At 39.6% G+C, this 25,496-nt stretch overlaps 2 protein-coding genes across 6 annotated transcripts in view; both read right to left on the reverse strand.

Moving 5' to 3' along the window:
• GBP5 (guanylate binding protein 5) overlaps positions 1-12,681 on the reverse strand; it is a 46,743-nt gene extending 34,062 nt beyond the window's left edge. Inside the window, exons 1-2 of one of the 3 annotated variants that reach the window (XM_034653834.1) lie at positions 12,389-12,681; positions 4,247-4,344 (exon numbers count right to left, since the gene is read on the reverse strand). The gene's annotated coding sequence lies outside the window, so the exon portion shown is untranslated. Of the gene's footprint in view, positions 1-2,629; positions 2,778-4,246; positions 4,345-12,388 lie in introns of those variants that run through there. The other 2 variants (XM_011217157.3, XM_034653835.1) reach the window with 2 other exon arrangements.
• Positions 12,682-15,185: 2,504 nt separating this feature from the next.
• Positions 15,186-25,181, reverse strand: LOC117801008 (guanylate-binding protein 6-like). Of its 3 annotated transcripts, none has more exons than XM_034653840.1 (6): positions 25,027-25,181; positions 20,544-20,694; positions 19,299-19,383; positions 18,768-18,955; positions 17,633-17,812; positions 15,186-15,448 (listed from the first exon to the last, which is right to left on the reverse strand). In XM_034653840.1, exons 2-5 carry the CDS (start codon positions 20,628-20,630, stop codon positions 17,639-17,641), a joined length of 534 nt encoding a protein of 177 aa, XP_034509731.1. In that variant the 5' UTR covers positions 20,631-20,694; positions 25,027-25,181; the 3' UTR covers positions 15,186-15,448; positions 17,633-17,638. The 3 variants fall into 3 exon arrangements, with proteins under 3 accessions (XP_034509731.1, XP_034509732.1, XP_034509730.1); XM_034653841.1 differs by having other exon boundaries at positions 20,544-20,736; positions 25,027-25,138; XM_034653839.1 differs by lacking the exon at positions 25,027-25,181 and adding an exon at positions 24,912-24,949.
• Between the last annotated feature and the right edge of the window lie 315 nt (positions 25,182-25,496).

The following is a 25,496-nucleotide window of genomic DNA, read 5'->3' on the forward strand; positions in this document are numbered from 1 at the left end:
CTCTGCCTTTAAAATAGATCCAGAATCTGTTTTCAGCACTTTTCCACCTGTCTCCCTGGTACAGGCCATCATCATCTCTAGTCGATTATTTGAAGAAACTCCAATAGGTCTCTCTGCCTCCACCCTTTCTTTCTTGCCCCCTGTCAGCATCTAGTGTTATCCTTTTTACAATGTAAGTCAGATACTGTAATTCCATTGCCCCAAATTTTTCAGTGATTTCGCTAAATCTTTAAAAGACCTGTAAAAACCAAAGTTCTTATATTGTCTCAATAAATCTGGCTCCCTTTCTCTTAGTCAACTCCTCTGCACACTGTTGTACAGTGCACACTGCTGCTTTCTTGCTGTTTCTTGAGATGCGTTGGTTCAATACATTGTACATGGCTGCTCCTTTCACATGCAGGGCTCTTCCTTTAAATATCTACATGGCTACTCTCTAATTCAATTTACAAAACCTCCCACTTTTTCTGACCTAAATTTCTGTCTCTCCCCTTTTTTTTCCCCAGAGCATTTACCATCATCTGATATATTTTACTGATTCATATGTTTATTTTTTTCCTATCTTCATTTATTAGAATGATCCATGCAATGGGTCTTTGTACCTGGTTTGTTCACTGCTGTATCCCTAACACTTCAACTGCTACATAACATAAAATGAATAAATACTGATTAAATGAGTGAATAAATAGATGAATGAACAAATAACCTGTGGTAACTATAATATTTGTAAGATGTGATACCAATTTGGGATGGAGAGCTGATTGAATTATAACCTTTCATAGGTCATTTCCCCACTGTCCACAGTTCACTGGATCAATGGTGGGCACCTGAACGGAGCTAATTCAGTAGTGCTTCTTCGATTAAGGACCACTGATCTGGATTTTCAATGACATGATGAGAGAATAGATCAACCAAACATACAAAAATATATTTAGACATGTCTAGTGAATCAATAATTCAAAAGAGTTTGACTATGCTAAACAATCAGGGTTAATACACAAAATTGAAAAAAGAATGTGGGGAGTAGAACAGGAATTTAGGAAATTCTAATTCACATCCTCAGTGAGAATGGATGTACCTTTGCTCTAATTAAATGAGAAGAGAATGCTGTCATGAAAAAGGACTATCCTGTGACACAAAAATAGTCTCAAAATAAAAAGATGCATATGTTGACATATAAAATGAAAGGAGGTACTGAAGAGGAAAAATGGATACTGCTTAAAACTGATTACTAATAAGAAAATCAAACCATCAGAAACTAATGTGCTATATGTTGGCTAATTAAATTTAAATTAAAAAATTAAAAAAAAATCAAACCAAGGAGTCTTTGAAAGCAGAGCAAAAGAACAAAGAGACAACATGAAGGAAAATAGACACCGAGAGTGGTCCCGGAGGTGTATTATCTACATTTTGGGAGTTCCAGATAGAGGAACAGGAGCAAAAGCAATCTAAACAATAATCAAAGACTACTATAAGAAAATTTTCTTCATCATAAGAGACAAAACTTCGACCAATCCTGGAATTTCTGAATTCCAAGGATAAAGAAAATTAAAGTCTTTGGATGCCTCGGTGGCTCAGTAGGTTAAGCATCTGCTTTTGGCTCAGGTCATGATCCCTGGGTCCTGGGATCACGCCCCATGTGGGACTCTCTGATCAGCAGGGAGTCTGCTTCTCCCTCTCCCACTGCCACCACCCCTGCTTGTGCTCTCTCTTTCTCAAATAAAGAAAGAAAATCTTAAAAAGCAATCTCTAGAACTGAGAAGCTATAGTATTTACAGATTAAAAAGTAAAGAGAATATGGAATTGGAAACTGAAAAAAATTACTTGGGAGATAAAGAAAAACAAGGAGTGTGTGACAGAGAAGCAGCCAGAAAAATAAAATACTGAAGGAAGGGAAGGAAGGAAGGAAGGGGTGATAAGTTTTGTCAAGTGTTGCTGAAACATAAAATGAGGACAGAGAATTGACCACTTGCTCTGGCAGCATGGAGGAGGTCTTGAGAAGGACTGATTGTGTCAGATGCTTGAAATTGAGATTATGGGGGAGGTTTAGTTACCAGTGGAAAAATGTCTAGGCTGAGGTGAGATGGTTGACAAGACTTTGGATATGAGAGAGTCAAGGGACCAAGAGGTCAGGGTGTTAGATGGCTATCTACTGGATGCTAAAGACCCCAAGATTAACAGCAAAAGTAGTAGTAAAGTGGGGAAGAATCAGGTGCTAAAATCTTCGGTGAATGAAAGGATCGTGAGATCTAGGACCCCTGGAATAAGAGGGAGTAATGAGTAATAGAAGTCTAGTGACATGTGCTTCAAAGATACTTTGTGTTTTGTTATTGTTGTTATTTTGTGTTTTTTATGGGAGGGCTGGGGGGCTAAAAAAAAAAGGGATAAATGATCTAGAAGTCATAATAAGGAGCAGGAAGGGCATCTAATCGACCTCACACTCTGTCAAATTAAGAAAGTGGAGGAAAAACAACCACTAGAAGGAGCTGCCCACATAACACTTACATAAATCAACTGTCCTTCATCAGCTTTCGGTTTTGTGTGACCTCCTCCATCATCTTCTCAATAGGTACAATAATACCCACTTCATAAGGACTTGTGAGGCTTGAGATAATATATATAAAAGACTTACCACGTATCAAGCTCATCATGATCACTTAAAAATTGGTAACTTTTGGGGCGCCTGGGTGGCTCAGCGGTTAAGCGTCTGCCTTCGGCTCAGGGCGTGATCCCGGCGTTATGGGATCCAGCCCCACGTCAGGCTCTTCTGCAATGAGCCTGCTTCTTCCTCTCCCACTCCCCCTGCTTGTTTTCCCTCTCTCGCTGGCTGTCTCTATCTCTGTCGAATAAATAAATAAAAATTAAAAAAAAATCTTTAAAAAAAAATTGGTAACTTTTAATTAACTCTAAAAAATCAAAACATTTCTTGATCTTGTTAATTAAATAATGCTCCCTCTAGGAAAATTTTCAGGGCACAAAATTTGTAATAATGTATTATCATTTATGTTGTTCCTATTAATATTTAATTTCTCTTTTATTACTTTATATGCATGCAAAAATGTCTGTTTCAGGATTAGAATGTATACAAGGCCTTAAAGTAGAGTTTTGCTTCTGCGTAACAAAAAGATGGCTTTATAAAAAAAAATGATCTATAGACACCATACTCTAATGAAATTATTCATCTGTTTTTGTCCAGTGCTCGTACTATGTGAACAATGTAGAGGGAAGAGACAGTAAACACTTTAAAAAATGTTGAAATTATTCTTTATTAGAATTTTGTCCTCATATGATTTTGGTGAATTGGTATGAATTCTGTCAGGAAAACAGAACCACTACCAAGCATTACAGAGAGAACATTTTTTTTTTATGTAGGAATTACATGACTATAAGACTGACAAAAATGGTGTAGGAAAACTGGCATGTGAAGGTCTGGAAGGGGATAACTTGAAGGATTAAAATCACTAACCACATCAGCCCAAAGCACAGGTGAGGATGGACAAAGTGAAGCTTTGAACAAGTCCAAAAGGCTATGCTTGTCAGACTGCCAAAGTGGGACCAGAGAAGTCTGCTGAACTGCTCTATCCAACCAACACTGTAAACAAGGCCACAACTACCCAAGGATAACGGCATTGGCTTTAATTCTGCCTCACAAATCTCCCACGGCTTTCCCTCATTAACAGCTTCTCGCCTAGATACATAGAGGGAATGGATGTCATGACTTTTAATCATTTTTTTTACCTTTTTTTTAAAGCTCTTATTTTCATTCCAGGATAGCTAACATACACTGTTACATTAGTTTCCAGTGTACAATATAATGATAGGACAGTTCCATGTGTCACCCGGTGCGCATCTTATATTCTCTGCTTTGCCACATGGACCTTCATTCAGGACCAACTCAGCACATGCTCACCTTCCGCCTGGAACTCACCAGGCGGTGAGTTTATTTCCTAGTTGCACTCTTATTAAAAATTATTTTTCTCAGGGAGACATTTCTGACAGGTTATTTAACTTGGGTCTCCCCTCTATATTGACCCTGACCCCCTGCACTTGTTCTTTACAATGCTTGTCAGAAATTGAAGTTTTTACATTGTTTGATTTAACTATTTGTTAATGTCTAACTTCGATCAAAAAAATAAATAAATAAAAGCACGAGCCCAGGGACTTTGACAATTTTGCTAATTACAGGATTCTCAGTGCCTTCCGGGTACCTTCCACAGTGCCCAGCACATGATCAGGGGTCAGTACATACCCAGTGAATGACTAAACACAGTCACGTTTAAAAACACCTGCTTTGGTGTCAGGGAGGTCCACATTTGAGTTCCGCTCACAGCTTCCTGGCTGTTTGACCTAGTAAAACAAAATACGGAAAGTCCATCCCACAGTGCTCAAAAATGATTCTGGGAATGTGAGCTCCTGTTACAAAGCTATTTGTTGCTGTTACCATTGTCATTGTTGTCATTGCCCCCCCCCCAATCTTATCTTGTTGGTTTGGGCCATGATGGTTCTGTGACCCAAAGAAAACCCTGTCTCTGTGAGATAAATATATTGTACAAAAGGCAGTATGTTTAGAAATTTTGTTTAGATTTGTTTTGTTTTGGATTTCACTCTGAGTTACTTAATATTATTCTGCATGGAAAAAATGAAAGGGAGAATTAGAAAAGACTCCTGAATCTAGCAACATTTTGAACTAGAAAACATGAAAATTCTTTCATCAAAAACATTGAAAAAAATTACCAGAATGTGACAAACAGCCACAAAAAAAACAGAGATCTGGGAAAATAAAGCATAAGCCCACAGGTTGGATCATGTTACCTCATCTTCTATGCAGAGTCAGATAACTTAAATATATTTGAGGTAAAGAAGATTTCTTCTTAGACATTGTTAAGTGACCTCTCCTTCCTCACATTTCTTTAGCTCTCATAGCTGTTTAGACCTTGAAATATCGTTTATGAAGTGGGATAATGTTTTTTTTTTAAAGATTTTATTTATTTATTTGACAGAGATAGAGACAGCCAGCGAGAGAGGAAACACAAGCAGGGGGAAGTGAAAGAGGAAGAAGCAGGCTCATAGCGGAAGAGCCTGATGTGGGGCTCGATCCCATAACGCCGGGATCACGCCCTGAGCCGAAGGCAGACGCTTAACCGCTGTGCCACCCAGGCGCCCCATGAGTGGGATAATGTTTGAATAGAACCATTTTAATTAATTTAGCTCGGTGGTTTCCAATAGGGGGTGATTTTGCCCTCTGGAGGGTATTTGGCAATGTCTGCACACATTTTTGGTTGTTACAGCTGAGTTGGTTAGCACAACAGGTGCGTTGGCATCAAACTGGTAGTGCCACGGATGCTGCTTAACATCCTACAATGCATGGGACAGTCCCCGCTCAAAGAATTGTCTAGTCCCTATGCCAAGAGTGCTGAGGCTGAGAAATCTATAGGGCAATGAAAGAGAGTGAACTCCTGCTGTATGAAACAGGGATAACCATCACAAACATAATGTTGAGTGAAGGAAGTCAGTCAGAAAAGACTACGTGAAATTATATTAAGTACAGAAACAGGTGAAACTATTCTACAGTGATAAAAGTCAGAATTGTGGTTAACTTTGGGTTAGCCACAATGAGGGAAATTTATGGGATATTAGTAATGTTCTCCTTTTTGATCTGGTGGGAGTTACCGGGATATATATATATATATATATGAAGAATACATCTGAAATAAGTCTGATTATCTTGTGTGTGTGTATGTGTATTTTGTCTTTTCATTGATATCACTGTTTACTGACTCAGAAACATGACTTTAGACAGGTCTGCTGTGTTTATGGCTATAGACTCTGACATCTATAGACTTTGAAATCACACACTTAATGTTTTGCAAGATAGAAACAAATATCCTCGTAACTGTACTTTCTGATTTCCTTATTTTTATCTCATTTTTTTCTAAATCTGATGATGCTTAGCTTTTACTGTTGCTGTTTAGGTCTATGTATATATTACATGGCAAGATGAATAATAGATGCTATTCTGGCAGAGATTTTTTAAAATTACTGTTATGTAGGTGACCACATTGTGCACTTTTTTTTAGAGGAGAGAGTGTAGTTATTTCTTTCTTTACATGGCCTTTAGAAGTCAGTCATATGAACTGCAGCAAACAGAATCGAGGACTTTGTCTTCATTTGGCAAGGACTCTAATGGTTTTTGTTTTCTGAATTGAATGGTAAATAGATAACAAGCAAGGAAAGATTTCAGTGTCTTTATTTTTTTCAAACAGTCCTGTGATTAACTCATCTACCACCATCTAAAGCAAACAGAGGGTACTGGCATTCCTAACACATCCCCCGTCCTTTAACCACGGATGCACTAATATAGCTTAGATTTTTCCATAAAAATTAATTTGGTTTCTAAAAGAAAACTGTTCCTCTGCACTTAGAACACTTCTGACACGAAATATGGGGGTTTTTCCATACCAACAACCACTTCTCCAGCTCTTCATACACTGCCTGGGTGTCGTACAATTCAAATCAATTTGACACTGCCTACCTGGGGTGAGCATCGGAACCCACAGGCTAAGGGCTCAGTCCTGATGTGATTTGAATTAGTGGGGTTTGGAGCCAACGGCCAAGAAGGAATTCTTGAGACATTATTGGTGCAAAAAGGTGGTTTTATTAAAGCACGGGGACAGGATCCATGGGCAGAACAAGCTGCACTGGGGTCGTGACAGGTGACAGATTATATACTTTCAAGTTGGGGGGTGGTTAGGGATAGCACAAGCCTCCAAGGTATTTTGGAAACAAGGTTTTCAGGACTTCGAGGGGGGCTAGCTCTGTTTAGGAAAAGGTCATTTATTACTGTTAAAGACTCAGGCATGAGACCCTTCAGTTGTATATCAGTGGATTATATGCTTGGAGGATGATGGCTAACTTATATCTTGGGGGGGTAGAGATAAAGTGTTGCAGAAAAATGAGAATCAGACCAGTGAGAGACCAAGTGACACTTGGAAAAGTAGGAGAACTCGGATTTATTTTACGCCAGCGGACCCAGATGAGCTTGTGCTCCAAATTCTGGGCCCTGGGCAATGGGGTTACCAGGCTTTTATAGGGGACTGCAGGCAGTCAGGTTCCAAGGGCTATGGTGACTGCTGGTAGGTGGGTTTAAACCGGGGGGGGGGGGGGGGGGGGGGGGGCTTTAGGTGGGAAGCCTGTGTCCAGAAACAGAAACGGCTTGTTATCTCTTGCTCCCAGTAGGACTTCTGGTTATCTCTAGTTTATTGTTAGTAACTTTCCATCTTCTGGGGCCTCCTGGCCTGGGCCTGCTCTGGTCAATTTTCCCTCTTCAAAAGGAAGTTTCCAAAGGAGTCTTTATATGTTAAAGTAGACTTACCGGATCCTGGGGGGTGGGGATAATATTAAGCTAAGATTGCCTTTTTCCCTTTGCAAAGTTATCAACATCGAGGCAGCTGAGTTCCTAGAGGAATGTCACTGCCTGTTTCAAGGACTTGTCAATGGGCTGGAAGTAGTACGGAAATTTAACTTTTCTTTTGCCTTTGTTTCCCACATCAAGTCCTATTCATATATCAATGATGAGTCCAGGCCTGTGGTACTTATGACCAGCTTGACCATGATTTGAGGGTTCCCATGACCCCTTCCTTGGGTTTGATAATTTGGTGGAACGGTTCACAGAACTCATTTATGTTTACTGGTTTATCATAAAAGATATAAATGAAAAGCTTCAGAGGAAGAGCCACGGAGGACAAGGTATAAAGGAGCACAGATCTTCCATGCCTTCTCAGGTCACACCACTATCCCAGGATCTCCCATGTGTTTACTAACCCAGAAGCTCCCCAAACACCATTGTTTAGGGTTTTTATGGGGGCTTCATTGTATAGGTATGATTGGTAATTAAGTCAGTCTGCAACCCCTCACCTCTTGCTGTACCTTGGGGAGAGGTGCTGAAAATTCTCTCTAATCACACAGTTAGTTCCCCTGGTAACCAGCCTCCTTCTTCCTAGAGTCACTCATTAGCATAGGCTTATTATGAGTAACAAAAAGCACTCCTCTCATTCTGATCAGGAAATTCCAAGATTTAGAAGCTCTGTGCCAGGAACCTGGGACAATGATCTCATGTGTTATTTCTTACTATATCCCATCACAGTTCCCAAGGTGAATACAATGGTTTGCTTTCATTTTTGTTTTCTTTTTTTTTTTTTTTAAAGATTTTATTTATTTATTTGACAGAGATAGAGACAGCCAGAGAGAGAGGGAACACAAGCAGAGGGAGTGGGAGAGGAAGAAGCAGGCTCACAGCAGAGGAGCCCGATGTGGGGCTCGATCCCATAACGCCGGGATCACGCCCTGAGCCGAAGGCAGACGCTTAACCGCTGTGCCACCCAGGCACCCCATCATTTTTGTTTTCTAAGACCTTGAATCTGCAAATATCTGTGCAGTTAAGTATTACTGGCTAAGAGAAATTTGTATTATTACATGTGAGTCCCTTCTTCTCTATAAAGATACCTAAAGATGAGAAGGCATAAGGCCACTTCACACTTACTGTTCCATATCCTTTTAAAACATTCCAACTAGTCCTTCCTGTCTGTTTCAGAGATGAAACATTCGTGGTACATCTCCTTTAAATGATGAAGGCATGACTAGCAATGATAACTAACAAAAAGGCACTGAAATAAATACCTTATAACCTGACAACTGCTGGATTTTGTTTCTCTTCTTCACCACAAATTGACATAAAAACCAAAGTAATGAAGCAATTCTAATCTGGAATTTCACTGGTACCTTCATAAAATTTATTGATCGGCTGTGTCTCACAGTGTCCTAAATGCTGAATTTCTGGAATTTATATGTAGTCCTAATCTTTCAGTAATTTATCATTACTGTTTTAATTAAAGTCGTCAGCTCCTTGTTACATTAAATTATCCCTAAGAATAACAGCACAGTTGAAAAACCCTAGAATACGAATATGCTTGATTTTTTAATGGATAAGTTGATTAAAATCCCTAATTGAGGTTCAGAGTATCTGCAGTTAATTGGAGCTCCTTGAAGCCCTCATCAAAATATTACCTAAAGTCATACAGAAAAAAATGTTACACATCCTTGCAGCCTGTTCATGTTGTCATGAGAGAGCAAATATGGAAAGCTGCCAAAATCAGAAAGAATGTATCTATGTGGGAATTAAGAAAACAACTACAGTTTCAAAACATCAAAAGTACACATAGTTTTATCAGATAAAAAGGAATATTTGTATTAGGAAATATTGGTGAGTAATTCAAGTACAACGGTTCGTAAATAAGCATAAAAAGATGTCAACAACAGCTTAATTGATTTCTCTTCTTTTATATTAGATATTGAACATTTGTCCCTTTTCTTTATTCCTTTATCAAACTTGATAGAATTTTGTTAGTTTTCCTAGTTTTTCTCAGTAACAAAGTTTTGGCGTGGTTTATTCTCTCTGTGGTACATTTTTGTTGTTTCATTCATTTCTGCTCTTGTGGCAATTGTTAAGCTTTTTCCAGAAGATTTGATTATTTTGTTTTAATTTTTAATTAAATTTAATTAATTTTCTAAGTAGATGGCCTGCTTAACTATATTTTAACTTTTCTTTTTCCTAACATGTAGATTTGTAGGCTATAAATTTCTCTGAAAGGACTGCTTTAGCAGCATCCTACATTTTATATGTGACATTTTCATGTGTTCAAACAAAATAGTTTCTACTTTCAAACATTTCTACCTCTTTCATCTTTGAAGTGTTTAGAAATGTACTTTTCAATTTTCACATGTGAGGTGCTTCTAGTTGCTCTTCTAAAATTAATAATTCCCAGTTTATATGCATTGATTTGCATGGTGTTAGTCTTTTCAAATTTCTGTTCTTTTTTTAAAAGATTTTATTTATTTATTCGACAGAGATACAGACAGCCAGCGAGAGAGGGAACACAAGCAGGGGGAGTGGGAGAGGAAGAAGCAGGCTCATAGCGGAGGAGCCTGATGTGGGGCCCGATCCCACAACGTCGGGATCACGCCCTGAGCCGAAGGCAGACGCTTAACCACTGTGCCACCCAGGCGCCCCAGTCTTTTCAAATTTCTTGAACCCTGCTATTTGATTGTGTACAGGTAAATTTTATGTGAAAGTTCCAAGTGTGCTTTGAGGTAATGCTTATCCTACTTCTTTGGGTTTAGGTCTGTATATTAATGCAATAAGCCACATTTGTTAATCTTTTTTCTCAAGTATTTTCTAACTTTATTGATATATTTGGTCAGCATTTTTTCTGAGTTACTGAAAGATGTGTAAAAATCTCGTGTTGATTATGAATCTGTGTATTCTCCATAAAGTTCTATATAAGTTCTGTTTTCTTATACATCTTAGACAATGTTATTAGAAGCTGTTGTTTTCAACTTCGTACATTATTCTGATAAACTTAGCTGGTATTATGAAATGACGCTTTTCAGTTTGGTCTTTTATTTTTCCTTTGTTGTAAAGCCTACTTGTTCAATATAAAGTTGGTTATGGATGCTTTACTTTGTCCGGTGTATCACAATGATGTGGCTTGGAGTAGGGTCGATGAGCCAATGGCCAGCAAAGAATTCTTGAGATGTTTTTGGTGCAAAAAGATAGTTTTGTTATAGCACGAGGACAGGACCGTGGGCAGAAGGAGTTGCACTGGGATTGTGAGGAGTGACTGATGATATAAGATTTTCTATCCTATGGAGGAGGGGAGGAGAGGGTGATGTTAGGGCTCCAGGAAATTGGGTCTGTAGGTTTCTGGAGATTACTTTTTTCTTGTAAATCATTAAGGCAGTTGCAAACTGGTGGAGACTCCTGTCTTGCATGACTGTGATCTCTATCAGTTAACCATTTATTTTTCCCTTTCCTTTGTTCTAGGGCAGCCAGGAGTGCCTGAGGAATGTCACATATATCCAACCTGGGGCAGGGGGCAGGGGTTTGTGGGGTGTTAGCTTGTGCTTTGCCTTCAACTTTCCTTTTGCTCCCTCATCAATAATTCATCATTTACATCCTTTGACTTCTTATGTTTCTGTATTTTCATATTTTCTTTTTTTTTTAAGATTTTATTTATTTATTTGTTAGAGAGATTATTTGTCAGAGAGAGCACAAGCAGGGGGAGCAGCAGGCAGAGGGAGAAGCAGGCTCCCTGCTGAGCAAGGATTCTGATGCCAGATGCGATGCCAGGACCCTGGGGTCATGACCTGTGTTGAAGGCAGACACTTAACTGACTGAGCCACCCAGGCATCCCTATTTTCATATTTCTATTATTCTTTTCTAACTAGCATATGGTTTGTTATTAAATAGGATCTTTACCTCTTAAGTGAAGCATATTGGTCATTTACATTCAGTGTATTCATTGATATATTTGATTTAAATCATTATCTTACTTGGGCTTTCTCTTTGGCCTGTCTGCTTTGTTTTTCTCCATCAGACCCTGAAAGGGACAAGGAATCCCACTTACCTGGGGACCTGTCAGTTCTCCCTGCCCCCTTCACACATCTCAACTTAATTCCTGCTCTGGGTATTCGAGTGGGTCTTTGACTCTGGGAAGAGTTTATGGCCCCCCAGAGCTGAGGTAGTTCTATTGTAAGTAAATTCAGTGAGAAATTCTACAGTTTATTCTTTCAGGTGAAAAGGTAGCAGCCAAGAGGCAGACTATAGGCAGACTGGCAAAGGGAAGAGTATGCTTTACGTAAGAAATGGCCAAAGAACCAGAATTTTCATAGTTCTAAAAATCATGTGCAAGAGTGGTTGTATAAGTCCCACATCTTCAAATGTGTGAGGGAAAAAGACTGAAGAAAACTTTTTATTTTTTCATATATTTAACAATTACTTATAAAGTCCTCCTATACTGGGCATGTATCCGAGGTGTTAGAAGCCTAGCAAAGGAGAAGGGATGAGCTTGAACCACAAAGGCTGGCATGAACTTCAGCAAACTCTTCAAGGGATAACTTTTATAGAATGGCATTGCTGTCTTTTCTGTGATTAGTTAAACAACTTATGACCTCTTCCATTATTCACTGTAAATCTTTTTCTTAGGCAGAATAATCTCCTGTTTCCCTCAAAGAGCTTTAAATAAGTGTGGGTAGCAGGTTTCCTTATACTTGCAGTGTTTGCTGATAAAAACAGCTGGAGTTTCATAGAGGCCCAGGCCTATCAAGGACTGGCCCTGAGGGTGAGGATGGTTCAGGTCACGGTGGGTTCATGGGAAAGGGGAGGTTGGCCCTGACCCCAGCCCCTTCTACAAGATGACACAGCTGGGATATTGCTAGGAACACCAAGTGGGGGCGCAAACCTCTGGGTGTTACCAGTGGGGGAGACATGGCTGCATGAATTTTTTCTCTCCATGGCTTTTGTTTGGAAACGTCTGGTTCGTGGATGAATCCTGACCTCATGGTCTTCTCAAAGAGCAGGACTGAGACCTCTTGGCCCTCTCAGTGGGGAGTAGACGAAGGCTGTCACAATCCTCAGTAATTCCCTGGAGGTTAGTTCAGTAAGAAGTTGAACCTCATCCGACTGAAGGAACAGGATGCACATGAGAGATTTCCATAATTAAGGAATCTTCTTTTAAAATATTTTTTTTTCTGAGTAACTCATATTTTTGTAAAATTGTATTTACTGTCCGTCCTTCCTTCCTTCCTTCCCTTTTATCATAATAAGTATACTCTTTAATCCCTATCACCTATTTCACTCATCTCTGCACCCACACCCCCTCTGGTAACCATCAGTTTGTTCTCTATGGTTAAGAGTTTGATTCTTGGTTTCTCTCTCTCTCTCTTTTTTCCTTTGCTTTTTTGTTTTATTTCTTAAATTCTACATATGAGTGATATCATATGGTATTTGTCTTCCTCTGACTTATTTTGCTTAGCATAATACTCTCTAGCTCCATCTCTGTCATTGCAAATGGCAAGATTTTACTCTCTTTTATGGATGAGTTATACACACACACACACACACACACACACACACACACACACATCTTTATCCGTTCATCTATCGATGGACACTTGGGCTGCTTCCATAGTTTGGCTGTTGCAGATAATGCTGCAATAAACATAGAGGTGCGTGTATCCCTTTGAATTTGGGTTTTTATATTTTGGGGATAAATACCCAGTACTGTGATTCCTGGATCAGATGGTGGTTTTATTTTTAATTTTTGAGGAACCTCCTTACTGTTTTCCAGTGGCTGTACCAGTTTGCAATCCCACCAACCGTGCATGAGGGTTGCTTTTTCTCCACATCGTCACCAACACCTGTTGTTTCCTGTGTTGTTACTTGTGGCTATTTTGACCGGTGTGAGGTGATATCTTATTGTAGTTTTAATTTGCATTTCCCTGATGATGAGTGATATTGAGCATATTTTCATATGTTCTTTTAAAATTTAAACCTCACAATTGACGTGTGAGTCAAAAGTGAGTGATATCATTTGTGAGCAGTTGTCATAATGTTAGGAGTTAGTTGGACAGTTAGGTAGTCAGGGCCAGGGTCCTGAACAAGAGAATATAGTCAGGACATCTAAAATAAAACAGCACTGACATCCTGTTTTGCAGCTTAGGCAGGACTGCACTGACATTCTGCTTTGCAGCCTTTGGAGAAATGACTTCTGCATAACATCCTAAAATGTCCAAAAGCATTTGTCAATATCATGGGCAAGGGGAAGTTAAGACCTAAACCCCGAGATGTCAGCAAAAAGGGACCATCAGCATGTGGATATTAACCTAATAGGTAGACAGATACATGACCAAAGCCCTGGTTGGCACAACTCAGCACACATTGATTGCTTAAAAAGTTCCACAAAAGAGCTCAGAAAAACCCCTAAACTTAGAAATTCCAGGGGCAACCCTCTTGGGTACACCCTCCCTCTCCAGGAGCTTTGTACTATCACTCAATAAACTTTGCTTTGCTGCCCACCACTCTTTGTCTGGTCTACCTCCTCATTCTTTGAAGTGGCATGACCAAGAACTGTGGGCACTAAAGCAGAGAAGTCCTGCAACAGTAAGTCTTCTTTAACATATGGAAATCCTTTTGGAAACTTCCTTTGTCTCTACCCCTCCCAACTTAAAAATATATAATCAGTCACTCCTCACATATAATCCAGTCATTTCTGCCCATGGATCATGTCCCCATGCTTTAATAAAACCACCTTTTTTTGCACCAAAAACATCTTGAGAATTGTGTCTTGACCGTTTGCTCCTGAACCCCACATCAAATCACATTAGTTTTAATATCTTAATACACACTGGGTAGAATGAATTAGGACTGTAATTCCTAGAAAATAAGGCTGTGAGGACATGCGTGCTAGTTGACACTTGCCACAATGTTCTTCCGGAGGAAAGGGCTGATTCACCATGTATTCAGTTCAAGTTTCCTATTGATACAGGATTTTGTATCCCCTTAATGCCCGCAGTTCTTGGTCATGTGGCTTCAAAGTTTCTTTCTGCCTATAGGTTAATCTCCGTGGTGATGGTCTTTTTTTCTGGCTGACTTCTGGGGGCTTAAGTTTTGTGTTTTTTTTTTTTTTTAAGATTTTATTTAATTATTCGACAGAGATAGAGACAGCCAGTGAGAGGGAACACAAGCAGGGGGAGTGGGAGAGGAAGAAGCAGGCCCACAGCGGAGGAGCCTGATGTGGGGCTCGATCCCATAACGCCGGGATCACACCCTGAGCCAAAGGCAGACGCTTAACTGCTGTGCCACCCAGGTGCCTTGGGGGCTTAGGTTTTAACTGCTCCTTGCTCATGATGGTGACAAATGCTTTAAGGTTTTACTTTAGGATGCTTTGCAGAAGTCATTTTTTGCAAAGACTATAAAACAGAATGCTAGTACAGTCCTGTCTAAGCTGCAAAAACAGTGTATTAGTGCTGTTTTATTTTAGCTGTCCTGACTTCATATTTTCTTGTTGGGGACCCAGGCCCTGACCACCTAACTGTCCAGCTAACTCCTAACATTACAGGATCCTGGAGGCCTGACTGTTGTGTAAGCTAAGGCTGTGTTTTGCCACTAGCAAAGCATTATATTAAGACAGTTGGGAGTTCCTGGAGCAATGTCATACTCTGCCTGTCTCAAGTATTTGTCAGTGGGCTGCAAGTTATAAGGAAATTTAATTTTATGTACATTTCCTTTTGCCTTTGTTCTCCATATCAGAAACTACACTCATTGTTTTAAGAGTCCTTTGAGGCATCTGTCATAATGAGGATATAGAAAGTGGAAAACTTTATTCAACATTATCCAGTTATTGATCAAGTACTGGACATGGAAATAGGAGCTAAGATTACAATGATAAAGATAAACTAGTCCTTGGTAGCAAGGCATCACCAGGTGCCAGAGACAGATTAAATGGGTAATTTAAATTTTCAAAATCATGCTGCAGTTGCAAAGCGAGTGTAAAGGAGGGCTACCCTACCCATTTTCGGGGATTCAGGAAATCCAAGGCTTCAAGGAGAAACCAGTCTGCAAAATAAAGGTGAGGATCAGTAAGAGGGGTTGTTTGAAGAAGTCCGAATACTGTGCACAGCTATTTATAGAGTAAAGGGGTAACCTGTCAAGCTTGTGCAACTGGTAGTAATTCATTAAAACAAAAGCATAACATGCAGATATTAAGTCAGCTGAAAGGGAAGTCCAAAAACACCAATGACACCCTGCAGACCCAGTATCCAACTAACACCTAAAACTGTAAATTGCAGCTGGAAAGTGAAAGACACCAGCCGGGATTTCAGAATCACATTTGAGGAGGTAGAAATCAACTCCATAATACAAGATTAGGATTCATGTTTTGTTTTTTCCAGTGTCAGACCTCACTATCAGACCTATCTTTTGAACTGGCTGATGCTTTCCTAAGAATGCAAAATTCCCTGTTACCACCACCACCACCATCATCACCATAACTGTCATCCTTGTTTTTTCTTTCTTATCCTCCTGAGCAAGAATTGCATACTCCTTATAAAATTTCCAAAGATACAAAGGTTTACACAAAATAAGATAAGTATTCCTCTTATTCCTGATCTCAGAAACCTAGCTTCCCCTAGAAGGAACCAACATTGTTAGTTCCTCATGTTACTCCAGAGATCACCTAAGCATATCCATACAAGTAGATATGAATGCCAATTTTTGGCAAAAGCAGTGCACTGTTCCTATTGGTTTGCACCCCACTTTCCCCACATTACAGTATATCTAGTAAATTGTTCTATATCATTACAAATAGTACTCTGTTACTCAATTTTCTGGCAATATAATATTCCACTGTATAAGTGTGCTGAAACTTATATCACCACTCCCATATAGATGGACATATAAATAGGTCCAGTCTTTAAAGTTATAGTCAGTGCTGCAGTGGACATCTTATAAATACATAATTTTTCTGTGTGTATGAGAGGGAGTGCATGTATGCCTTAAAACTGAAGCTGTGGGGCCAAAATGGACATCTATTAGAACTTAAGAAATACTAGACACAATCTGCAATAGATATTATACCATTTGGGCTCCCATGAAAGAACGTTTTCAGAAACTGGGAAAGCAGTTTGATAGCATATGAGGTGAAACACTACATCTCATAGTTTTAGGTTTATTTCTCTTATTTTGAGTTACTTGAATATCTTTTCTATAAGCTAGAGTTTGCCCATTTTTATTGACTTGTGGCTTTTTATGATATATAACTTATAAAATCAGCTCTTTCCTCAGACATAAATCAAGGCTGTCTTCAGAACATTTTTGCCTTCTGGATTTCTTTAGGTTCTTTCTCACCACAACAAATTGTATCTTTATTTTTTATGTAGTTTTGTCAGTACCTTTATGTCTTCAGGTTTGATGGCATTTAAAAATAAATTTGATATTCCAAAACAATTTATAAATTATCTGACATTTACTGATTTTATGCAGTTTTTTAATGTTTAATCTGAGGTCAAGCTGGAATTTACTTTGTGCAAAATTTACGATAGATCTAATCACTCTTTCATTCTGCACGGCTGTCCAGTTGTTTGACAGCAGGTATTGTGCAGTTCATGCTCTCCCACTAATTTGAAGTAATACTGTTCACTTGCACTTAATTCCTGTATGTGGTGGGGTTCTACATTTAGACCGCACAGTGTGTTCTTTTGTTGTGTCTTTATGCTCAGTTGACACACTCTTCTAATTGCTGCAGTTCTATAAATTTCATTGTACCTCTTCTGAATTGTCTTGGCTTTTTGATTTTTTTTTTTTGATCAGCTCCATTTAAATTTTACAATTAACCTTTCTGAAATTGTAATTCAGAACACATGAAATTTATAAGTGAACTAAGAATTGATTTGCATATGGAACTGGCCTGTCCTACTCAAGAACACAGTATGGATAGCCATTTGTGTAACGGTTCATGTGCGACTTTCAAAAGCATTTTGCGTTTTTTGATAAATATATTCCAATATGTTTCTTTTCCAGGATATTACAGATTTGACCTCTTTGTCTTCAAATCTGTTACTTCCATGTCCATTTGAATTAACTGTCCAGCCACATTGCCTATATCTTCTATTTACCAGTCATTGATGCCCTGTAGTAGATATTTTATATTTTTCTATTAAAATTTTGCTAAAAGCAGAAAAGGTACATGCATGTAAAAATAAGCCACATCAAAAAGCTGTTTTGAAAAGTTGTAAAAATTACCTGAAATTATCCACAAGAGAAAAACTTGGCAATTAGTAAATGCAGCTCTTGTATCAGCTCACAAATTTTAGACCACCATGAAGGCTCCAAAGTATTTTCTTTTTTATCATTTGCCGTTGTCTTTGAAGTGCCGTAATTTTCAGTGTTTTGCTTTTTTTCAGTCAAATCTTCCATTTTGGCCTAAAAGCGTGTGATATATGCATAAAAGGAAAACATTTAAAAACTCCAAACTTTCAGGAATAAGGTTTTATATTAACAATTTATAAAATTATCTGCATTTTCCTTTTTAATGTATTCTGTCTTGTTAGATCATTTACAGCAGGAATATCTCCTGGTTTAGGGTAGGGAAATGAGAAGAGGCATAGTACAACCTTAGTTATGTTCATCCATCACTAGGGTTTTGCAAGGTGCGAAACAGGCATGAGGACACTTGTTGTGAGATAGTCTAGCTAAAAATCATGCTTTTTAGGAGATAGCCTTTGATCTGAATGGCACAAATGCTCACCCACATCTTAGAAATAGTGGGAACTTGTAAGCTGGTTTAGAAATCTGATACAAACACTTCCAGACGGGAGAAGAGAGAGTCCCCTGTGTGCTGACTCAGGCAGGCCGTCCTCACCTGGAGACAGCACCAGGTCAGGAGCTGTCAGTCCCCCTCATTTCTGAGTCTGTGCAGAGCTGATAGTTTTAGGTCAGCAGGGATCTGTCTTAGGGTCACTGGGTGAGTAGGGTGCCTGAAAACTGGCAGTAATCTTGGGAAAGTGAACCAATTGCTTCTTCTCTTACATACACCCAGTTAGAATATCTACGTGATAAATCTGGGGACCCCATTTAATATTGCTCCATGAGATCATCCAGGAATCCCTCAGAGTAGCAGCACGTGCTCTGGGAAGGTGATTTATCATCTGTAAATGCTTGGAGCTACCAAGTTCTTACTGGACTCTCCGAAAACTCAATGTGAACACAACTCAAGTGCCTTGACACAAGCCATGACAAATTCAGGGCGTGTAGTGAATCAAATGCAGTAAGTGGCCGTGGTGCTTCTCTCTCTGACCTCGCCCAACTTTCAACCCTCCCTTTCTGGGGTTTCAGGGCTTTGTTCGGCAGACCCTGCTCGGTCCCAGGCTAGGCTTACCTCAAGCCTCCGAATCCTCTCATCCTGCTCTTTCTCATGCTTTTCTCTCCGTCTCAGCTCCTCTTTCATCTGGATCATGGATTCCTTGCAATATATTTCTAGAAGATTTAACTGTCGCCGCAACCGTGTACATCTTTCCTCAAGAAGCTGCTTTTCCCTCTCTGCCGTCTCTCTTTTGTCCCGCTCCTCTGCTCCAGGAAGATTTTCAGTCAGAGAGGAGAGATCACAGAGGTTAGGCCTGAAAGCTACAGCGCCGTCCCACAGCCCCCACTCTCTCAGACACCAAACCACCTTGAAAGAGCAGAGGGCAATGTCTGAATTCAACTGGTGACCACACCTCGAGGGCAGGTTGAGAACATGGTGGGAAAGGCCCTGACCGCCTTGCCTATGAGCCACCACACCCTGCCTTGGTATTTTCAGATTTAGTAGAGTGTGCTTTCCCCAGAAGGAGAGGAAACGCCTTGCTTCAGGAAGATATTCCTGTCGGGGAAGGAACCTCCCGCCCCATCGTGCACTGAGCCCTCCCCGTACCTGCTAAGGCTCTTTGTGCATCACGAAGAAGCTCGTCTTTCTTCTTACAGCTTTCCTCTAATTCCTCCTTCATCTGCAGCAAGTCCTGGGGACCACAAGGGCAAAGACATATCAGGCAGGTCAAACCTGAATTTCCATTGAAATATGTGGAGAAAAAAACTGATTTAACATTCCTTAGTTGCCCCCCCCCAGTACCCCCCTCTTCCCACAAATAGAATGTTCCAAGATCCTAGTTATCTCCCTACCCCCTCCAGCCTCCAGAAGAATGTGAAATTTTATAAACACAACCTTGGGTTTTCCTTCTCCTCCAAACTCAGACACTTTATCTGAAGCAAAGTCAGTACGGACACTCTGAATACTGGCAGTTTCAGTATTCAAAATACTGCTCTTTTTTTCTGCTTGTGGCTTCTCCAGTAACCTCCCACCCTGGATAGTATGTACAAATCTTTCAAAATTTATGTCACACTCCTCTTCCAGGAAGATTTCCTAGACCATCTTCCCCATGTGAAAGAAACCATTGCACATTGACATTTGTACATTTTTGTCAACTGTACATTTTAAATGCATGAAATATATGGTATGTGAGTTACTGATTTTTTAAAAAATTCGATTAGCCAGCATATAGTACATCATTAGTTTTTGATGTAGTGTTCAATTATTCATTAGTTGCGTATAACAACCAGTGAATTAGTGTTAAAAGAAACTTGAGTAACTATCATCTCAGAAAGAAATACTCCATTAAGACTATTGGTCCGTTTCTGAACTCCCTGAGCCTTCCTTATGATGTGTTGAGTCTGCATTATATAAACTCGATGGCTCTTTGCAACTGTAACGTCCTGTGATTGTACCTATAAGACATGATTAACAGTAATACAACTAAAAGCAAAGTAAAAATATAAATTAATCTGGTAGCAGAATCTTCTCAGAGAAACTTGGGTTTCTGTGAATGGGAGAGAGTGCACAGAAAAAGCAGCAAGCTCAAAATAACATAAGCATGTTCCAAGCACATAGGGAAACTGCCAATATTCAGTCAAGGAGGCCATCTGAGTGTCTATACTGACTCTGCTTTGGACAAAGTGTCTGAGTTTGGAGAAGGAGATAAAATAGAGTGATAGTGTCCTTTATAACTCTCTTACTCAGAAGAATCAGAATCCTTCCACCATAAATGCTAGCTAATCTGTGGCCAATCAGGTAGCCTCTAGGTAGAGGGGGTAACATGAAGAATCAACTATTAAAACCAAGTACCAGGTACTGCTTCTGTAGCTCGTGATCTTGGGAGTGCTGCGCTGTGGAGGCTGCCTCATGGTGTAGGTGTGGGAGTGCCAGGACCATTTCTGTGGGAATCTCACCCCAGGACAGGGGTATCACTACGTCGTCCAGACAAGGAACTGCTCCACTGTGGAAGACATCGTAAAGGTCACTGTTAGAATCCCCAGCCCTGAATGAGGCAAGAAATTTAGGGGATCAATGAGATCCAAAATCAGACTACAATTCTAAAACAGTTTTTTAAATGACCCTAAGCAGTTTGAAACTTTTCATCAATCTCATCTCCTCCTACTAAATTAGTGTTTTCCTTCCAATCACTGCAGGTAAAAATTTTAAGTATCTTCCTTTAGTTAACATGCTCTGGTATCTTTTGGATATCTTTGATATCTTTCCCAATGAAGCATATTAAGAACACAGTTGGTAATCATAAAATGCAATAACAACAACAACAACAACAAACAGTTGATTACAAAATCAGTAGAGGAACTAAACAGACATTTTTCCAAAGAAGACATCCAAATGGCCAGTATATGAAAAGATATTTAACATCACTAATCTGGGAAATCAGGGATATCTTAAAACCACAATGAGAGATCACCTCGCACCTGTTAGAATGGCTGTTCTAAGAAGACAAGAGATAATTATTAGCAAGGATGTGGAGATAAGAGAACGCTTGTACACGGATGGTAGGAATATACATTGTAAAACAGTATGGAGGTTGCATAAAATTAAAAATAGAACTACCATATAATCCAACAGTCCCACTTGGGGATATTTATCCAAAAGAATTGAAATCAGGATCTCAAGGAGATATCTGCACTCTCGTGTTATTGCCACAAAGCTGACAATAGCCAAGATATGGAAACAGCCTGAGTGTCCATCAATAGATGAATGGATAAAGAAGTTGTCTACATATATACAATGGAATATTGTTCAGGCATGAGAAATAAGGAAATGCTGCTATTTGTGGCAACATGTATGGACCTTGAGGGCATTATGCTAAGTGAGGTAAGTCAAATACTATGAGATTACTTATATGTGGAATCTAAAAAAAAAAAAAAAAATTGGGGATGTGTGGGTGGCTCAGTTGGTTAAGCGTCTGCCTTGGGCTTAGGTCATGATCCCAGGGTCCTGGGATTGAGTCCCATATTGGGCTCTTTGCTCAGTGGGGAGCCTGCTTCTCCCTCTGCCTGTCACACTCTCTGTGTCTCTCTCTCTCTCTCCCTGTGCCTCTCTGACAAATAAATAAATAAAATCTTGTAAAAAAGATTGAACTCTGGGGCACCTGGGTGGCTTAGTTGTTAAGCGTCTGCCTTCGGCTCAGGTCATGATCCCAGGGTCCTGGGATCAAGCCCCTCATCAGGTTCCCTGCTCAGTGGGAAGCCTGCTTTTTCCTCTCCCACTCCCCCTGCTTGTGTTCCCTCTCTTGCTGTGTCTCTCTCTGTCAAATAAATAAAATCTTTAAAACAAAACAAAACAAAAAGATTGAACTCATAAAAACAGTAGAAGGGTGGTTACCAGGGGCTGGGATTTAGGGAATTTGAAGGTTAGTGGTTTATAAGGGTATAAGCTTGCAACTAGTAAATAAATAAGGCCTGGGGGTGTACTTCATAATGATTATAGACAACAATATCAGATTATACACTTCAAAGTTGCTAAGAGACTAGATCTTAACTGTTGCCAGCACATACACACACATATACGCAAATATGATAATTAAGTGACATGACAGAGATGTTAGCTAAGGCTAAGGTGGTAATCATATTGCAGTATATAAATGTATCAAAGCAACATGTTTTACACCCTAAAATTTACACGATGTTGTATCAATAAAAATAAAAATAGAATAAGTGGTGAACAACTGAGGCATGGTAAATGAGATTATATTTATTCCTATTAAAATTCCGCTTACTGGAGGTCTGGGTGGCTCAGTTGGTTAAGTGTCTGACTCTTGGTTTTTGGCTCAGGTCATGATCTCAGGGTTGTGGAATCGAGCCCCCGTGTCAGACTCTGCACTGGGCATGGAGCCTGCTTAAGATTCTCTTCCTCCCTTTCCCTCTGATCCTCCCCTGCTTGTGTGCACATGCTCTCTCTCTCTCTCTCAAAAAATAAATAAAATTCCACCTACTTTAAGGAACCAATTGTTGGAAATTTAGTTTTGTCTGGCATATATATATATATATATATATATAAGCTTTGAGAGGAGCATTTATCATACACCATGTCTCCTCAGATACAGTGGAAACTTGCAAACCCAGAAGAGTGAGTCTCACAGTAGAATAAGACCACAAAGTCATTGTCTTGCCTCAGAGTTACCCAAAGGATGCATACATTAACACTTCTGTACTTTTCCATGGCGCAGAATGCAGAGTGGCCATCTGCAGAGTGCTGCCTTCATTATTCTCCAAATCTCTGATGAAGCTAAGGATGAAATACTGGGTAACACCAGTGTGCAATGTTTTGCTGTCATTGATACAAGAACCTGCGAAGTAGGCTTATTATACCTGCTTCGCAAATGAGATCAGTGGGGCTCAGAAAGTCTAAGTAAGGAGTTTTTCCAAAGTACATAGTAAATAAATGGTATACTCATGATTGGAAACCTGGAAGATCTGTTTTACTGTTCTATATTTTGCACCCAATTACCTGGCATGATAATTTTCCTCAAAAATATTGGCTACCCATATTCCATAATCAGTAACCTCCAGAGGATTTCTCTTGACTCTCTCATCCCCAAAACACCCTCTCTAATGTGTTATCATTCTGACCTAATGGGTTCCTCTTACTTCTGCAGCGTCAGGTTGTCATCCCACAAACCACTCAGCACTTTCCAGACCTGGCTTTCTCCTGGCATAGCAGGTGCCTCACTAGGGGGTCCAGCTCACCTCAAGTTTAGGAAAGATATCTTTTCATATTTTTATTCCTTGATCTTCAGTCTCATTTACTGTGGCTTTTTTTTTTTTTTTGCTTCAACACATGGGTTGAACATCTGTTATGTGCTACACATTGTGCTTGTGCGCTTGGATAAAAAGATAAGCTGTGGCCCCTGCCCTCAGAGTGATACTAAGGTAAATATATTGCTTAGGATTATGCTTAGTTGTGACAATTAGAAAAAAATGTCTTCTCAACAATTTACATTGATTTCTCCCTCATAAATTTCAGGGTCAATAATCTAGAGATGGTATGCTTTTTGTTTCATAAGGATTGAGGCTTTAGAACCTTCTTATCATATGCTCAGTCATCTATAAGGGGTGGTCCATGGTGTGAGATGGTATGCCATCATATTTGTATTCTAATCAGGGAACAAACAAGGGGAAGATAGGCCTCTCCTTTGCTAACTCACCATGTCTACATAAAACAAATTGCTTCTTAGATTAGTCTGTATTCCCGTACCCAACCAAAAGACAGGCTGGACTTGTCATATTATTCTGGGAAACTATGTGCCTGGCAAGTAAGCAGGAGTCCTGCTAGTACAGGAGAAAGGAAGAATGGAGATAAGGGGAGAGTCAGCAGTGTTTCTTAGTAACCATCTCAAACTAGGGAGAGGACAGACAAAACAACAACGATGTTGTTGTTTCTTAACAATTGTAATTATCTCCACTAAGTCTAAGCTTGAGGAGAAAGGTGTCATGTCTATTCTGTTCCCTGCTCAGTCCCCATGTTGGGCACATAGTAGATTTGCGAAACTGAAATAATACTGAGGAAAGAGATATAATTGAGTGATAGGGGCTAATTGAGTTATGTGTTTGAGATGACTTAATTCAGTTTAAGAATACAAAAGAAGAAAAGCCTTGGGGAATTTTAAGGGGTGGGAGTCCTGGGAGAGCATGGGGTTTCACAGGCAATGCAGACAGAGTGAGCATCCAGAAGCAGGGAGAGGTTAGATATGTTAAATACCCAAAGAATTCACTGCAAATATTAGTAGGATGGCCAGGGATGTCCTTAGTGAGCGCGGACTTACTGGAGTGATGGAAATAGGCAGGGGAGAGGAAGGAGTGGCGGGATCCCAAGATATAGGTGCTAGAGTATTTAGTGGTGAAGAGTCACGGCCTCTGTTACATATATATATATATATATATATATATATATATCCCCCCAAATAATAATCAGAATAAGAATGTAAATAGAAAAACTTCTATATCTGTTGAGAAAGAGAATGCAAATGTCACAAAATATCACCACAGGGTGAATCTAAATGAATGGTATATAAGATTTCATTGTAGTCTTAAGCTTCCTCTGTAATTCAGATTTTTTAAAAATACATAGATTTTTTTGAATATGTAGATTTTAGAGCAAGAATATGTAAACAACATTAAGTAGAAATCTCAAATACATGGTTTTATATCTTACATAGTTTGATGTATCTTTTGCATTCCTCTTCTCAGTTCCCATTTTTATTTCAGATATTAAGGTTTTAAGCCCAAACCTAAAGTGCCTGTAAAAGAAAGTTTAGAAATGAACATACCTGCTTCACAGCACTGCTGGTCTGTTCAAGAATGAGCTTCCTGTTGTCTCTCAACTCACACTTGTTCTGTTTCTTCCGCCCAGAGAACGGGAGAACAGATTGAGGAAGTTAAGAACGGAAAAGGAGGAAGAAGCTGAACCTGAAAACAAAACTACTTTAACTGTTTGTTAAATATTTGGAGAAGGCATGCCAGAACCCAGCCAGCAGAGCCTGAGAAAGTATAGGGCGGAGGGAGCTTACAGGATCCCAGTCACTCTGTACTTGGGCCTTACTAAATGTCCACAAATGGGCTATTACTGGAGGCCAAGGGCACAAGAGCGCCCGGCCCCAGGGCTCCCAAGCAGATCAGATTCGGCCGCTTGCCATTGACAAAACCCAAAAGCAGAGAGACCAGTGGTGGTGAAACAAGAAAGGGATTTATTTCAGGGAGGCCACCACCCAGAAGACAGATGACTAGTGTCCCAAAGTCT

The sequence above is a fragment of the Ailuropoda melanoleuca genome, chromosome 2, assembly GCF_002007445.2.
Source record: "Ailuropoda melanoleuca isolate Jingjing chromosome 2, ASM200744v2, whole genome shotgun sequence".
NCBI lineage: Eukaryota > Metazoa > Chordata > Mammalia > Carnivora > Ursidae > Ailuropoda > Ailuropoda melanoleuca.